The sequence below is a fragment of the Camelus ferus genome, chromosome 26 (genome assembly GCF_009834535.1).
Source record: "Camelus ferus isolate YT-003-E chromosome 26, BCGSAC_Cfer_1.0, whole genome shotgun sequence".
Lineage (NCBI taxonomy): Eukaryota > Metazoa > Chordata > Mammalia > Artiodactyla > Camelidae > Camelus > Camelus ferus.
Window position 1 is genome coordinate 3,136,794 of NC_045721.1, and position 16,567 is coordinate 3,153,360.

At 40.3% G+C, this 16,567-nt stretch overlaps 1 protein-coding gene across 4 annotated transcripts in view; it reads left to right on the forward strand.

Annotated features, from left to right (window-relative positions):
* The window catches only part of ZMAT4 (zinc finger matrin-type 4), a 284,740-nt gene that overhangs the window by 171,664 nt on the left and 96,509 nt on the right, over positions 1-16,567 (forward strand). For 3 of the 4 annotated variants that reach the window (XM_032468401.1, XM_032468400.1, XM_032468402.1), the window contains exon 5: positions 13,237-13,464. The exons of the other annotated variant lie outside the window; for it this stretch is intronic. In XM_032468401.1, coding sequence (XP_032324292.1) covers positions 13,237-13,464 — 228 coding nt within the window. The remainder of the gene's footprint in view (positions 1-13,236; positions 13,465-16,567) is intronic. 4 annotated transcript variants of the gene reach the window in all.

Here is a 16,567-nt window from a genome sequence, read left to right on the forward strand (position 1 = left end):
ATTTTAAATATCTATCTATTTTAAACATCAGCCTCAAAAGTCTTGCTTAACACTCAGTTTGGTTTCTCTAACAATCAGATGTAATACGTATAAACCACTGAATAGCACTTAAATGCAGTAAATATTATATTTCTTTATTATTAAAAAATCAATTTAAATGACTACTGTCCTCTAGCCTTAAAGCCTGGTGAGAAGGCCAGTGTTGGTCATTCTCTGGGGTCCTCTGTCCCTCTGTAGGGCCACACGAGGGCCTAAGGGCACATGGGTACCCTCAGCGTGGTGGGTTCTGGCTACTTTCTGACTGCTGCAGGGTGGGTGCTGTTGGGTCCTGGTTTTCACGGACTCAAGGTGGAGACCGAGGGCTTCCTCAGAGGTGGGTCTCACTCACCTTCCTTCCTGTGCAGCCTGACCTATTCCTCCAGGTCCATGACTTTCCTTGATGGTCCCATCTCCTCTGTGCCATGAAAGTGAAGGCCATGGTCCCATTATGGACAGTCCTGGGCGTGGTCCTGTCACCTTGGACATGCAGGCCTCTATCCATCTGTCAACCTTCTTTTTTCCTGGTCCCTAAGTAGCAGTTCGTTTCCTGACATCAGACACACCCCTCTGGCCCTCAGATCCCGTTGCCTCTCAGACAGCCCGGAATCAGTGTCTGTGTTCCTTGTCTCCCGGGGGTGGGGAAAGCCAGAACTCAAGGCTTAGCTCTCATGCAGTAATGGGATAGAAAGGCACCTTTCATTTTCCGGAAGTGAGTCTAGAGCAAAAGAGACAATTTTTCGACAGGTGATTCCACTCTATGAATTGTCACCTGACATAGACACCAAGCAACGTTCCCCATCAGAAAACAGAAAGATGGAATTTCATGTTTTCTTCCTCTCCTCTCAGCCTCCAGAAAAGCTGTTTCTCTCGTGCAGGACTTCCTGCTAAGTGACTGTCTTCAGTGGTCTGTTGAGCAGACACTCGGCTATGACTTTAATTGTAAATAAATCCATCCAGGTTTTCAAGAGGCTTTTGGCCACTTGGAGACATCATGAATTGCAGTCATTCTTACAACTAGTGATACTGGCTAGAGATACGACCTGGGAGTTCCAAGTGCAACTCTCAAAACTCAAAGAGATGAAGGTCTTTGGAAGCCAAGAGCCCTCAGTCACTGCAAGGCATGACTGCTGCTCTGGACCACCTGTCGTGATCACGTAACTGAGGTTAGAGGCTAACTCATGAATTCTCACTGTAATTACATCTTGATTAATACAAAGTGCTAATGATTAGCATCTTCGTTTTCCTTTTTGGTCAACAGCGCAGGTGAAATATTAATACCTGGACTTGCATTTTCAGTTAGTAAAACTAACATATCAAGAATGCTGACAGGCAAGGAGGCAAAAACTAACCCTGGCAATGTTTTTGTTGATCTTTTTTTTAACACAAAGGGGAGGTTATTTTCATATAAGTCAAATAAGTCAAAATAAGTCAGAAAGAAAGATGTCCGTATATCTGATTAATTAATCCTGATGATTTATTATTTAAGAATTTTGCTTTTTGAAAAAAATGTGATAGTTCATCCAGAGACTAAGATGTAGAATGAGTTATATACAGGGATTCACAGAATCTGGACTTAGCATCTTATCCATCAATCTATTTCAAGTAATATTCCATTTAATTCTAAGTTCCATCATCTTGTGTGATTTAAATGCTCTCCCCCTGCCACTGGGTATTAATAAAGCTCCCACTCTACAAACCTCCCTCAGGTACCCATCCTGGGCCCAGTAAGCGTGCTTCCCATCAGGCATGAGATCCCTTAAGCTGCCTCTCTTCCAGAGGCCAACTGTTCCAGACTCAGTCTGTTTGCCCTTTTTAGCAGCTTTGGAAAAACAGCTGGCCATCTGTCCAAATGCCATAATCCTCTACGTGTCTCACGAGTTATTAAATCATACTTCAGTCTCCCTCCTTCTGGCCAAGCCATTTCAAATCCTTTAACCATTACTCACACACCTCTCTTCCTTAAGCCATCTCTCTGGCTCTTATACAGACTTCCTGTTATCCAATGGCACACACTGTCTGCTCTAGTAACTGGAAACTTGTGACAAGCTTCGTGAACACTTGACCACCACTCAATAGTTTTATGACTCACTCTTACCCAACTCTGCCCTTCCCCCTGCTCATCACGGTCTGGTCTTTGCTGGACCGGCCTCCGCACAACCTTGGCAGAAACAAAATCAGCGTGGGGCACTGAAAAAAACTGGAGCAGGAGTCAGGAGATGTGCATTCCAGTCTTGGCTTTCTCTGTGGCCAGAACGCTTGGCAACTGACATTTACCAAGCAGCTACTTCGAATCCTCACAGCAAGGGTATGATGAGATTGAACCATTAGCCCCATTTTATTGTATAATTAAAAACTCCATCCTGAGTTACAGTTTGATTTCTTTTCAAAACCATGTCATTTTTCCTATTCCCACTGCTTCTTTTGATTTTTTTAAAAAGAAAGTGCATAGACTTCTGTCAAATTAATGCAACATGATAATGTGGTTCTGTGAAATTAAAGATATTTTCATTCCATGAGGGCCACGTGATGCTGTAGCGCTGGTGGGAACATGGCGCCGGTTATAACTGAATGAATAGAACAGGAGATCACAGGTGATTGGTCGGGTCGAGGTGAACGGGGCTCCATGCCAGATAGTGTCCCTGCAGTCCGATGGTTCCCAACCCTGGATGCACAGCAGAAGTAGCTGCAAAACTTTAAAACCTACTGTTCCTCAGCGCTGAGCCAAGGGATTCTGATTTAATTGGCCTGGGGTGTGGCCAGAGTCCGTAAGCGTTCAGCCCCTCCCAAGGAATTCTAATCCTCAGCCGGGGATGAGAACCACTTACCCCTGATTCAGTGCCCTCCAGATTTTAATTTGCATTTGAGTCACCTGATGCTCTCATAAATGCTGATTGTCATCCAGTGGTCCAGGGTTGGACCCGAGGATCTGCATCTCCAATAAACTGCCAGGCGATGTCGATGCTGTTGGTCTGTGATCCACACTCAGGGTAGCGAGTGTTAAACAGCTTCACCCTCATTGACTGTTAATGGCCCTCTCGTCCTAAAAGTTCTTAAGTCAAGATCATTTCTGTTCTCGCTCATGCATTCCCTTTTGGCTGTGTCTGCCTGGCAATGAAGTGTGCAATTTGTGGTCAAAGCCGTCGTTAAATGAATGATTGTGGGTGATAACATCTCAGCAAGTCAGGCTCTGGGTCGGCTGCCCTTTCCCCAGGACTGAACTGCCCAATTATTTTCTTAACATGTATCTTCAAAGTCTTCTCTAGCTTAAAGCCTCATCCTTACCAGCAGTCTTTCTCTGCCCACCAACCTCATTGCTCAGTATGAGAGGCAGTGGTATAAGGTCATGGTCTTTAAACTCTTTAGGGCTGGAGAAACTTCCTGCTTCAGCCTTTGATAGCTGGATTCTCCTGATCCAAGCATTGGAGAGTACCTCAGGTGACGGAGCAAAACAGCCCTTCCTGTGTCCCAGGCTTGCCTCCAGACGTTCTTGAGTTGCTTTGAGGTTTTGTAGAGCTGACTCCCAAGAGCACCAAACCATCAGATTTAGCTGTTTCCAAGTGGCAGTTAATATGAAGTACTTTATTTCTAGATTATTGGGACTTACCAAATAGATACATGCCAAATATATGCATAGCTAACATTCATGGTTTTAAATGCCAAGCAGAGGCAATTTTCATAACCTGCAACTCTGGGTTATTAAGGTCTATGTTACTGTTTGGGATATGTGCTTAAGGTAACTCAAAACTGAGGTTAAATGGAGAAACCCAGAGAGCCCTTTTGCGAGGAGGAGATGCTGGTGAGGGCGGAGAAGGGACTTGTAGATAGATGCACACTTTCTATCCAAGGCACAGTATCAGCACCGACTTCCTTAAAGGTACTTGTAGGGTTTCAGCTTCCTTCCAGCCCAGGCCAAAAGGCCACCCTCTCTCTCTGCCTTCTGCTAAACTTAGCCTGTGCTCCGCTGTGCTTCGGGTGCTGATCACTTTCTCATCTCTAAATCCTCTATGAATATTCATAGGATGTAAGAAGCGATCCAGGGAGCCGGCTCCCTGGCTGAATAGCTGATGCTGCTGGATGAGTGAATCATTCCCACCCTGAGTGTGGAGTATGGATTAGGTGAGGCTAGGGGAATGATGGTGGAATGAAAAGGGCAGGGGCCAGCATGGGTCCCCAGGTGTCCACTCATCTGCACCCCTCCCCCCTCACAATACCGATGGTGGTCCGGGCACTCCCTCCTGATCACCACTTTCTGGAGGGCACCTGCTGGGGGGTGGCAGTAGTTAACAAGTCCCTTCCAGGCACACCGGCTCTGCCTCTTGTCTGAGGTTTGTGAAGAGAGGCACTTCTAGCAGTGCCCAATAGGCAGGTTCATTGATTCTTGCTCAAGCGATAAGCCAAGAATCTGGTAGGATGATGTCATAATACTTCGTGTCCAAACAACTTAATGAGTATTCATATCCTAATGACTTAGCAGCCATCTGAAAAGTAATACACATATATTAAAAGACGTCTTAATTTTGTACTTTTATCTTTAAATAACCACACAGACTGATGGATGTGTTTGCCTGTTGGGCACTGCATAACTTCTTAAATCTCAGAATTAGATTGAACTTTGCCAACTTTATTTCCTGTCCCTCACTGATTGGCTGGATGGATTGGAGGCACGCGGCAGCCTCCAAAATACCCAGCTTCGCAGGAATATGAACTCATTGAAAGGATTGTAGCATCTCACGTTGAAACTGTGAGCTGCCTGGAGAGAGTGGTCCCTATGGGTCTGACAGATTCTCTGTGCTTTCCTGGGATTTTAAAATATCTTATGGACTCTCCTGTATGTTCAGTGTATCCTCCCAGGGCACCTCTTCTCAGAGTTTGGGAACTGTAGCTATAACCGAAGATTATGAGACTGAACTCAGAGGGAGTAAAGCACCTTAACTGAATAGTGTTTGAAGACCTAATGCCCTGAGTGTATTGTACCCACGATACAGCAGGGTTTTTTGAGATCAGTCTGGACAGAGAGGATGCTATCACACCATCCCAGCAGAATGTCCTAAAGTAATTGGTGCAGAGTTGTCCTTATTTTTGCAGATGAAGCGGTCTCCTTCCCTCTGCTGGGCATGAAGTTCACCCCCAGCTTTACGACTCTTAATATTCTTATACCTAGAATAAAGAGTACTTAGGAAGGGGGTTTGTGGGAAAATGCTCCAGAGAAAACTTGTGCAGTTTAAAGTCAGGTTGATAAATGCTTCTAGCCTTTTAGGCAGGCGGAAGTTTGGCACCTCTTGCTGCAGGCTGAGACCTGCACCTGGAACAACAGAATGGAAGGAAACCATAAAGGGGTGAAAATAACTGCAGACGTGCACAATTGGGGTGAGTTATGAACAAGATGCACAAAACACCCAACTGCTGTTTTTGAGGTGTCAGAGTCAAGAGGAGGGCACTGGGCAAAAGCAGGGCACTGAGCATGATCCCCCCAGGCAGCACCACCAGAAAGCTGGGCAGACCACCCAAGCCCCCCTCCTCTCCAGTCCAAACCTGATCAGCAAGAGCATGAGAAAAACCCTTTAAACCACGGTACAGTCAAGCAGTTACAAACACCATTACAGGCGTCAGATGGTCACTGATGGTGACAATCGGGTCCTGCTCCATTACAAAACCATAATTCCTTCTTCTACTTAAAGAGCTTTATGGAGAAGAAACTGTTCTCCTCATTCCATGAACGTGGATTTAACACACTCTGATTCTGGGCACCTGGGATGCATCAGAGGACGAAACAGATAAAAGATCCTGACCTCATGGAACGTACATTTTATCCTCCTGTTTTCAATGCAGAGAAGAATGTTCAGTGTCACAGCCTTAGGGTTCTTTTTTCAAACAACATGAGAAAGTTAGAGGAGGACTTTTGTCTCCTCTAAAGTTCTCCTTAATGGCTTATTTTCAAAGATTCGGATTCTGCAGAAAACAGGCATACTGAAGATGTTTAGAACCTAATCAGTGACTGAACTAGAGGGAATTATTCTATATTAATGAAAATCAATGATCTATGAATACTATATTAATGAAGACTGATGATATATGAACGCATTGTAGGCGAGGAAGCAATTCCCACTAATAGGCTGATTATACTTAGACCGTTGATGCAAAATTGAATTGGAATGATGGTTCCGATAAGTCATCCCCATCTTTGTTTATTCTCAGGAAGTGTTTAATGGCACATACTTTGGAACATGAGATGTTTTATAATGTTCCTTAATTTCCTTCATGGCATCGAAAAAATAGCTTGTGGATTTTTCTATTTTGCAGTCTATTGAATGGCAGAATTCCCTTGCAAACATATCAGATGAGGAGGAAGAGAGATATTTCATTTTTTCTAAACATTAGGGCTATTTCGAGATCCGCTATACAGTGGGGGAGGAGTTTCCTTGTATCTTTTGGAGAAATAGAAGCTGGGGCTTTAACATCGTTTTCTGACTGAGCAAGCTCTCCCAACCTATTCACCACCCCCTAAAATTAATAAATAAATCACTGCAAATAAAATCTTATGAGATTTAATTTAAGACCTGGTTGTGGCACCAAAGTTCCCCTAAGCAGTGTTTCTAGACTTTGCACTAAAACAAGTGAGCATGGAATGTGGTCTCTATATAGGATGAAAAACACACATGTTTTTACCCTGCATCAAAGAATATACATTCATGACTATAAAACAAATCACCCATGATCCTCAACTTAACATAACCATTGCTATGATTTTTATTTATAGCCTTTTAGTGTTTATATACAGTTTTATACATCTCTGTGTATAATTTAATAAGTAAGTTGGTTTACACTCTACATATAACCTTCATCTTTTAGTTTGTATTATATCCTGATCACTTCTCCAGGTCACTGAATATTTTTTCTAGAACATCGTTTTGATTGCTGCAAGGTATTTCAGAGTATAGAGATTCACAGTTTACTTAATCCATCCCCACTTGTGAACATCTAACTTATTTTTAAGCTTATAACATAAGTTTAATGAAACCATCAAATATTTAAAATTTAGCTCTCATGAGCCATTTATTAAAATATGAAAATCCCCCGAGTTGATATTAACTGAAATTTACTAGCACTTTTCATCATTTATTCATCACATGTTCGTTGGGCGTTTCCCAGCTGTACCAGAGGCACTGTCCTCGGCGAGAGGCACAGAGGAAATCTACATTTTGAGCCCCAGCTTGACACGATTTGTACTGAGTTGAGACATTTACCTGCAGAAGAGGCTGGACTGTCTGGAGGCCGAGCTGTCAATGTGTCCAGACAGCCGCCTCCTCAGCCAGGCACTCTGTCCAGCCAAATTTAACTGTCAACAGCATTTGCAAAAAACAAACAAAAAACCAAAAAAACCCAAAAAAAACAGTGATACTTGCCGAAGAATTCCTGCTACCATTAATTTGATTTAGGATGGGAAAAAAGAGAGAGAAGAAAAGAAAGGCAGTTTATCATTGGGACTGGAAATCAGAAAAAAAAAATGATTTTAGAGAAAATGCCTGTTTCCAAATAATCCCTACCGAGAACACGTGTTAAAGCTACGAAATGTGTTCTGGCTGTGCAGTTAATCTGTTTGTTTCTTTGACCTATTGCTTGGCATCACTGGAGACTGGTTGACATTGAAATATGGTGCTGGTCCCCAATTGAGTCAGAAGATCTGGTCTTTCCTGTTTCCTTTGCTGCTTATTAATTAGGGGCACTATGCTGGTTGATTTATCTCCCTGACCTTCAAGATGGCCCATTGGTCAAACTGGATTTGGGGGCAATTTAAATTAAAAAAATAATACATGGAGCAGACATAATAGAATAAACTGCATAATACCAAAAAAAAAAAAACTTGAAAATTAATATTGGGGATAAGAACCTTTAGGTGAGAAAACCACCTACTTTTAAAAAAAATGTATCATGGACTGTATTTTATTTTATTTTAAAATTTTTATGCAATTTTTAAAGGTTACTTTTCATTTACAGTCATTACACATTTTTGGCTATATTCCCAGTGTGGTACAATACATCCTTGAGTTTGTCTTACACCCAATAGCTTGTACCTCCCACTCCCCCATTTCTGTACTGTCCCTCCCCTTTCCCTCTCCCCACGCATCACCACTAATTTTATTCTGTATCTGTGAATCTGCTTCTTTTCTTGTTATATTCACTGGTTGGTTGTATTTTTTAGATTCCACGTGTAAGTGATACTGTACAATATTTGCCTTTCTCTATCTGACTTATTTCATTCAGCATGATGCCCTCTAAACCCATCCATGTTGCTGCAAATGGCGAAATTTCATTCTTTTTTAATGGTTGAGAAGTACTCAACCATAATATATATGTATATCCACTTCGTGAACTCACAAGTAAACCCGTGAGATCTGGCAGGGGATCCTGTCTGCTTAGTTGAAAGAAAATGTGCTCTGATCTCCTGAGAAATTATTTCCAAACTTTTCCCTAATTCCTTTCTCCAGTGGGATGGCAAATCAGATCTGACCCCAGAAGCTAGGGAGACCAGCTCATCCCAGTTTGTCCTGAAGTTTCCCTGTTTTAGCTCTGAAAACCCCACGTCCTGGGGGCCCTCTCGCAGTCCCAGGCAGACTGGGATGTTTGGTACTATGCCAGAAGCTGGGCTGAGGGTTTGGATGCTGTGAAAAATGAGTCAGAGTAAATGGCTTCCTGTTTGACAGTAGCATTTCCAGAATGAGATGTGTAATTTGTACTCTGAAATGCATAGAGATAACCTGGTGGAAGTCAGAGGCATCAGAGGTTTGCCGAAGTTCACACAGCTCAGTGGTGGTGGCGTCCAGTCCAGCTTTGGCTTCCAGTTTTGGTTCAAAGCTGTTTCCATTCCCTTCTTGCTACTACCTTTGTTGCCTTTATCGGGGCTATAAACTGGGTTTAGATTGGTGAAGGCAGTTGAAAACAGACACATGAGAAAAATTAAACTTTGGGGCTGTATCCAAGATGGTAGAATTATTACAGAGAAGAAGTTACAATGCAGATGCAGCATCCAGCTACTCTCTTATGTGCAAGATAAGATTATCTCCTTTGATGGATATTCTGTATTGTGCATCGCTCCTGCCAGAATGTGGTGGGTAAGGTATCAATTGATAAAATCAACTCTGAAATGTTTTCTTAGGGCCCAGTTTCGAGAAAAGTAAATTATGCTTCAGGAGTGCGCCTCCATTCAGACTGCAAACATTTGATATGTTTTCCATTTCTATCAGAAACTATAGGTGGCTATAAATCCTCAGAAATTGATAAAGATGCAGGAAACTTTGGAAGCAAGATCCAATTTCCTTCAGAAAAGTGAATAGAAGTTCTTTCACATTACAGATCAACTGCATTCTTGTAGCTTTTATTAGCATTTCTGAGTCACAGCAGAATGAAACTGGGTGGCTGTTAGGATTTCACGGCCCCCGTTTGAGCTTTCTTGTCACATTTTGATGTATTACCAACTCTCACAATGAGGCTTTTAAGAGACTTACTGTTTCTCTACGTCCCTGTAGAAATAATACCATTAGGTTTCATCTGAGGTAGCTAGACCTTCTCTGATGAAATCTCTGTATAGGTAGGGAAAGACTCCTAGAGACTGCTATAGTACCGGCATTTCTTGAATTAAAGTGTCATTTTGCAAGTATTTATTTCTACATCAGTTATTTATTTTTGACTGAGGTATAGTTGATTTACAATATTGTGTTAGTTTCAGGTGTACAGCCTAGTGAGTCAATATTTTTGCCAATTACATTCCATGATGGGTTATTACAAGATATTGGGTCTAATTCCCTGTGCTATACAGTAAATCTTTGTTGCTTATCTATTTTATGGTTAGTATTTTGTATCTGTTAATCCCATGCTCTTGATTTGTCCCTCCCACCCCATTTGTTAACCGCAAGTTTTCTGTATCTGTGAGTCTGCTTCTGTTTTGTATAAAGATTCATTTTTATTAGTTTTTAGATTCTACATATAAGTGAGGTATCTTCATATATGTACCACATCTGTTGATGGGCCTCGGGTTGCTTCCATGTTTTGGCTATTGTAAATACACTGCTGTGAACATGGGGGTACGTGTATCTTTTTGATTTAGTGTTTTCATTTTTTCTGAATATACCCAGGATTGGGGTTGCTGGATCATGCAGTAACTCTATTTTCTGTTTTTAAAGGAAACTCCATACTGTTTTCCATAGTGGCTGCACCAGTTTACATCCCACCAATAGTGTACGAGATTACCTTTTCTCCACATTCTCACCAGCTTTTGTCATTTGTAGACTTTTTGAGGATAGCTATTCTGACGGGTGTGATGTGATTCCTCAGTGTGGTTTTGATATGCATTTTTCTAATAATTAACCATGGTTGAGCTTCTTTTCATGTGCCTGTTAGCCGTATCTTCTTTGGAAAAATGTCTATTCAAGTATTCTGCCCATTTTTTGATTGGATTGTTTGGGTTTTGATATTGAGTTGTGTGAACTATTTGTGCATTTTGGGAATTAAGCCCTTGTTAGTCATATCATTTGCAAATATTTTCTCCCATTTCCTTTTGTTGATGGTTTCCTTTGCTGTGCAAAAGCTTTTAAATTTAATTAGGTCCCTTTTGTTTATTTTTGCTTTTATGTCTTCTACCTTGGGAGACTGACCCAAGAAAACATTGGTATGATTTATGTCAAAGAATGTTTCACCTATGTTCTCTTCTAGGAGTTTTATGGTTGCAGGTCTAACATTTCGTTCTTTAAACCATTTGAGTTTATTTTTGTATATGGTGTGAGGAATGTTGTAACTGCATTGTTTTACAGGTGGCTGTCCAGTTTTCCCAGCACCACTTGCTGAAGAGACTGTCTTTTCTCCACTGTATATTCTTGTCTTACTTGTTGTAGAGTAATTGACCATAGGTGTATGAGTTATTTCTGGGTTCTCTATTCTGTTGCGTTGATCTGTGTCTGTTTTTTGTGCTAATACCATGCTATTTTGATTACTGTAGCTTTGTAATATAGTCTGACGTTTCAGAGGGTTCTTTTAGTTCTTTTTTTTTCCCCCCTCAGGATTGATTTGGCTCTTCTTGGTCTTTTGTGGTTCCATATAAATTTTAGGATTATTTGTTCTAGTCCAGTGAAAAATGTCCTGGGTATTTTGATAGAGATTGCATTAAATCTGTAGATTGCTTTGGCTAGTATGGACATTTTAATAATGTGGATTCTTTTAATCCAAGAGCATGGAATATCTTTCCACTTCTTTGATCGTCTTCAGTTTCCTTCATAAATGTTTTATAGTTTTCAGTGTATAGGTCCTTCACCCCCTTGGTTAATTACTCCTAGGTATGTTATTTTCATTTTTGATATGATTTTAAGCAAAGTTTTTTTTTTTTTTTTTACTTTCTCTTTTTGATATTTCATTAGTAATGTATAGCAACCCAAAAGATTGCTGTATATTAATTTTGTATCCTACAACCTTCTGAATTGATTTATTCTAATAGTTTTTGGGTGGGGTTCTCCATTTGAGTATCATGTCATCTTCAAATAATGACAGTTTTACCTCTTCCCTTAACAATTTTGACACATTTCATTTTACTTTTCTTGTCTGATTGCTGTGGCTAGGACTTTCAATACTATAGAATACTTCCGTTACTATATGTTAAATAGAAGCAGCAAGAGTGGGCAACCTTGTCTTGTTCCTGAATTTAGCAGGAAGGTTTTCAACTTTTCACTGTTGAGTATTATGTTGGCTGTAGGTATATAAGTTATTTAATCTAAAAATACAAGAGTCCACATAAAAATTACTTGAAAGCTTGGGGAGTTGAGTAGGTGGTTCATTAATTTGCTATGGAGGTTCCAGATCTCAGATTTTCCTTGGAATGACTCTCATTCTCAAGGTTTTGCCAGCTGAACTCCACATCACAGAGGCAGGGAGAAAACAGAAGGCATTATTATAGTGCTTTATGACTAATGGGCCATGTGAGAATTTTAATTTTTTTCACTCTCCAAAGGATTTAGATCAGCATATTGTTTTCTAAAATTAAAATAAATCCTATATAAAATACAAAAATGACTGAGGTCTAGGGGTAAAAATCCCTTTGCTTACTAAAAGGTATGTAAATAGTTCTTAGGGGTATTAAAAGGAATGTTGGTCTTGGAAGTTAAGGAATTGGTTTGGCATCCTACCTTTACCATAATTAGTTATCTTACCTTTGGTAGAGCATTTGGCATCCTTGAAGTCCATCATTTGAGAAACGGGACAATGACCTGAGTCATAGTTATTAGAAGGATGAAAGCAACTTGTATGTTGTAATGCATTTAAAAAGTTATTTTTATTTCCTGTTAGTAAACTCCTCCAAGTTAGAGTCTTTTTTTTTTTTTTCCGTCTTGGACCCAAAATAACTGTAAGCTCACAATGGAATGTGTTAATCACTGAGGCTGTGCAATCTCAAAATAGTGATAGCATGTCTGTTCAGTTTAGATAAGCAACATCTGCTCTGTAGTGTTTTGTCTTTTTGGTCTCTTAAAAAAATTGTACTTTCGACATCAGTTTTAGCTGGTAGGGGTTCAAAATAACCTGTCACAATAAACAAAAGTAACTGACAATAAAATTAACATGATTTCGTCAATTGGTACAATCCATGCAACTGAACCTGCTTTCATCACTTTGGCAAATCCTTTATTTATTAGTTATTTCCATTTATAGCACACACATGTCTAATTCATTCATTCAGAATCTTTCAAGTTATTATTGTTTGATGTTTACTTCAAGTTTTGGCTTCAGTCTGATTCATAGATCACTCTCTTACCTCCAAGAATTTACTTTGGTTTATCTTTTTCTTTTTTTTTCCTTAACAGAGGTACTGGGGATTGAACCCAGGACTTCATGCATGCTAAGCATACACTCTACCACTGAGCTATCCCCTCCTCCCAAACGTTTATTTTTTAAAACCTTTCTTTCCTCCTAAAGGATGGTTTCCTGAACTATCAAATGTAACCATAAAAAACTGCAAACTCTGATCATAGTATTTAGGAATTTTTAGTTGGAGCCCAACGTCAGACATGAGGGCTGACAAAGATCATTCTCCCGGTCTAGGTAAACTTTTGGGTTTCTGAGCTCTAGAATGCCCATGAGACTCTTCCATCTTCTGATACTGGGGACCCGTGCACTCAGTAAGGGACTAACCTGGTTCTGTCTGGTTGTCGTCCTTGCCAGCAACACCTCTGGGCGCACTTAAACCTCCGAGGGTGGACGCGGCTCCAGTGGTCTCATCTCCCTATCAAAGAAGAGACTCAGACCGATACTGTGGGCTCTGTGCTGCCTGGTTTAACAATCCTCTGATGGCCCAGCAGCATTACGATGGCAAGAAACACAAAAAGAACGCGGCAAGGGTTGCTTTATTAGAACAGCTCGGGACAACTCTGGATACGGGGGAGCTCCGAGGTAAGAGATGCTTTTCTGCTTTCTGCCACTGGACCAGGCTTTCAGAGAAGGAACTGTGTTTTCACAAATTGGGATGATTCTTCTTATTCTTGGGCTAACTAAGGAAAATTCTAGGCTCGTCCAGAAGGAATAGAAGAACAAGGTAATGAACAGAAAACTAACTTTCGGAATCTCCTTTCTTCCCAAGTATTTGTTACTGCCATATTTTTATTGGCTACTTTTTCAGATCAAAGCCGCTCATGCACGAACCAGATTTTTTTCCTCCTTCTTTATCTTTGAGCATCTTCTTGAATGAGTGTTTTGGTACATAAGCAATTTGATTACGTTGGTTGGGGAAGCCTCACCAAGGGAGGGGCTTGAGTTGGATTTAGAAATGAGGGTGGGCATGTGAGCGGGTGAGAAGTCATCCCATGTGAGCAGAATCATCGTATATGCACAGGCAAAAATAGGAAAACATAATGAACACGTTCTCGTGGAAGAATCCTATTGTCCAGCATAGATTTAAGATCAGAGATCCCTTAGGGCATCTGTGAAGCTTAATGAGAAACTGATTTTTCCAAGATTAAAAACAACAAACAGGAGCAAAAATTAAAAAAAACTTTATTTTTTGTGTAGGTTTTCTAGTTCTAGAAAAACAACACAGAATTTACTGTTTCAGTACGTAGTATAATCTCACTGCAGATGTTTTGGAATTGTTGGTCCTCGTGCTGTTTGTTGGGGCATTTCTCGTGTTTTCAGTCTATGCCTTGTTAAAAAATACAGGAGGAGTGTTTTCTAGCTGAAGGCCTCTCCACGACTGGCTGTTACGGGCAGATAACAAGTCAGCTCAGTGATTTCTCCACAGCAGGCACCGAGGGAGAAAAATAGGGCTTTATTTATGTTTTGTGCCAGATATTATGACTTGCGGAAGAATTATTCCTAGAGCATGCTCTTCTTGCCCGTTTTGAATGATCAGTGCTGCATCTTTTATGTACAACTCATCTTAATGACTTGGGCGTCTGCCTTCTGTAACGTCTGAGGGCTTGTCTTTTATGCGGAAGACAAAAAGGGCTGCTCTTTGACTTGATAACTCAATGCGACTGTGACTCAGTAGCACATGAGATGCGATTAGCATTGAACACCATGCCCTTGAAACCAACCTTTTCACCCACTCTAGGTGACGTCTGGATAGACATTTATTCAGGCATTAAATATTGCAGAAGCTTGAGGAATAAAGCCATGAGGATAACCCGGCATGTTTTAAAGTGCACGCACGCGTACAGACAACCTATTTCTAGAACACTTCTAATGCCCGATCAATTAATAAAGGCAAGACTGCTAATCAGTAAATACAGACATATTCATAACTGTTTAAAAAAAATGGTGTCAAGCAGCTGGAGCATGATATGGCCGAGTCACAGCTTTCTCTCTTTCCTAGCACGTCATCTTTTAAAACACTACATCGTTTACCGGTTTATTATGGTTTTCTCGATTTTATCTTTTTTCCCTACACCCTCTGTAGATTGTTAGTAACTGGGAAGCAGGCCTCTGTGTTTGTTTTGCCCACTGATGTGTTCAAAAACACCTAGGGCAGTGCGGGACACAGAGGGAGGCACTCAATACTTGCTGAATGAATGAATAAACGGAGGAAGCAAAATGTAAAAAATCACCTAAAATGTAGGTAAAAATCACCTACATTTTTAGCATGACAGTCATTTTCATTTCTAAAAGGATCCTACTTGAATCATTTTACAAGGACTGATTTATGATTTTTTCTTCTAATGAAAAAAAGTGGTGTGTATTTTCCATATGGTGAAATGCAGATATATTAAGTGTTACAGTTCAGTGAGTTTCGATGATGCAAACACCTGGGGAACCCGCACTCCTATGGAGATCCAGAACTTTCCTATCATGACATAATTCCCACGTGCCCCTCCCCAGTCGATCGTAACCTCCATTCCAGGGAACAACTTTTCTTATTTTTCACCATATATTAGCTCTGCCTTTTCTAAAGCTTCACAGAAACACCAGCAGGAAGTATATTTTTCTGTGTCTAGCTTCTCACGTGGGTTTTGAAATGTATCCATTTGTTGTATATAAAGCAGAGTGTTCCCCTTGCCCTTTGCCACCGAGTGGGTCTCCACTCCACCAAAATTCCGGAGTTTGTCTGCCCGTTCCCCTCTTGATTTTTTTTGTGCTTATCCATTCATTAATATTGTTTCTGCTGTTGCTGTTGAAAGATGTTTTACTTCTCCTGTTAAACACCTTGGAGTAGACTTGCTGGGTCATACACTGGGTGTGTTTTTAATTGTATGAGAAACTGCCAGAATGTTTCCCAGAGTAGCTGCATTATTTTGCGTGCTCTAAAGTAACATGTGTGAATTCCATATCTTCACCAATACTTGTTTTTATCAGTCTTTGAAATGTTAGCCATTCTAGTGGGTATAGAAGAGTATTTCATTATGACTTTAATTTGCATTTCCTTGTTGACTGATGATGTCAAGTACTTTTTAAATATATTTATTGGTCATTCGTATATCTTCCCTGTGAAGTATCTGTTCATGTCTTTATTTCTTTTTAAATTTGGTTGTTTGCCTTTTTTTAATTGAGTGGTAAGTAGAAGGTTTTCATGTAGTATCAATATAAATCCTTTGTCAGATAGATGCATTGTGAATATTTTCTCCTAGTCTGTGACTTGGCTCTTCATTTTCTTGAACAATATCTGGGAAGCAGACTATTAAACTATGGAAGTCTAATTTATCCTTTTTCTTTTATAATCATTGCTTTTTGTGTCCCATCTAGAAGATTTTTGCCTGCACTCATGATCAAAGATATTCTTGTGTATTTTCTTCTATACGTTTCATTGTTTTTGCTTTTACATCTAAGATTATGATGTATCTCAAATTCACTTCTGTGTATGGTGTGAGGTAGGGGTTGCAATTCACTTTGTTTTCATATAGTTGCCCAGTTACTACATAAAATTTATTGAAATTATTTTCTTTTCCTCATTAGATTTTCTAGGTGCCTCTAGTGAAAATCTACTGATAGTGTGTGAGTCTGTTTCTATATAATATATTGTGTTTCGTTGATTTATTTGTCTCTCTTTATGCCAGTACCATGAGGT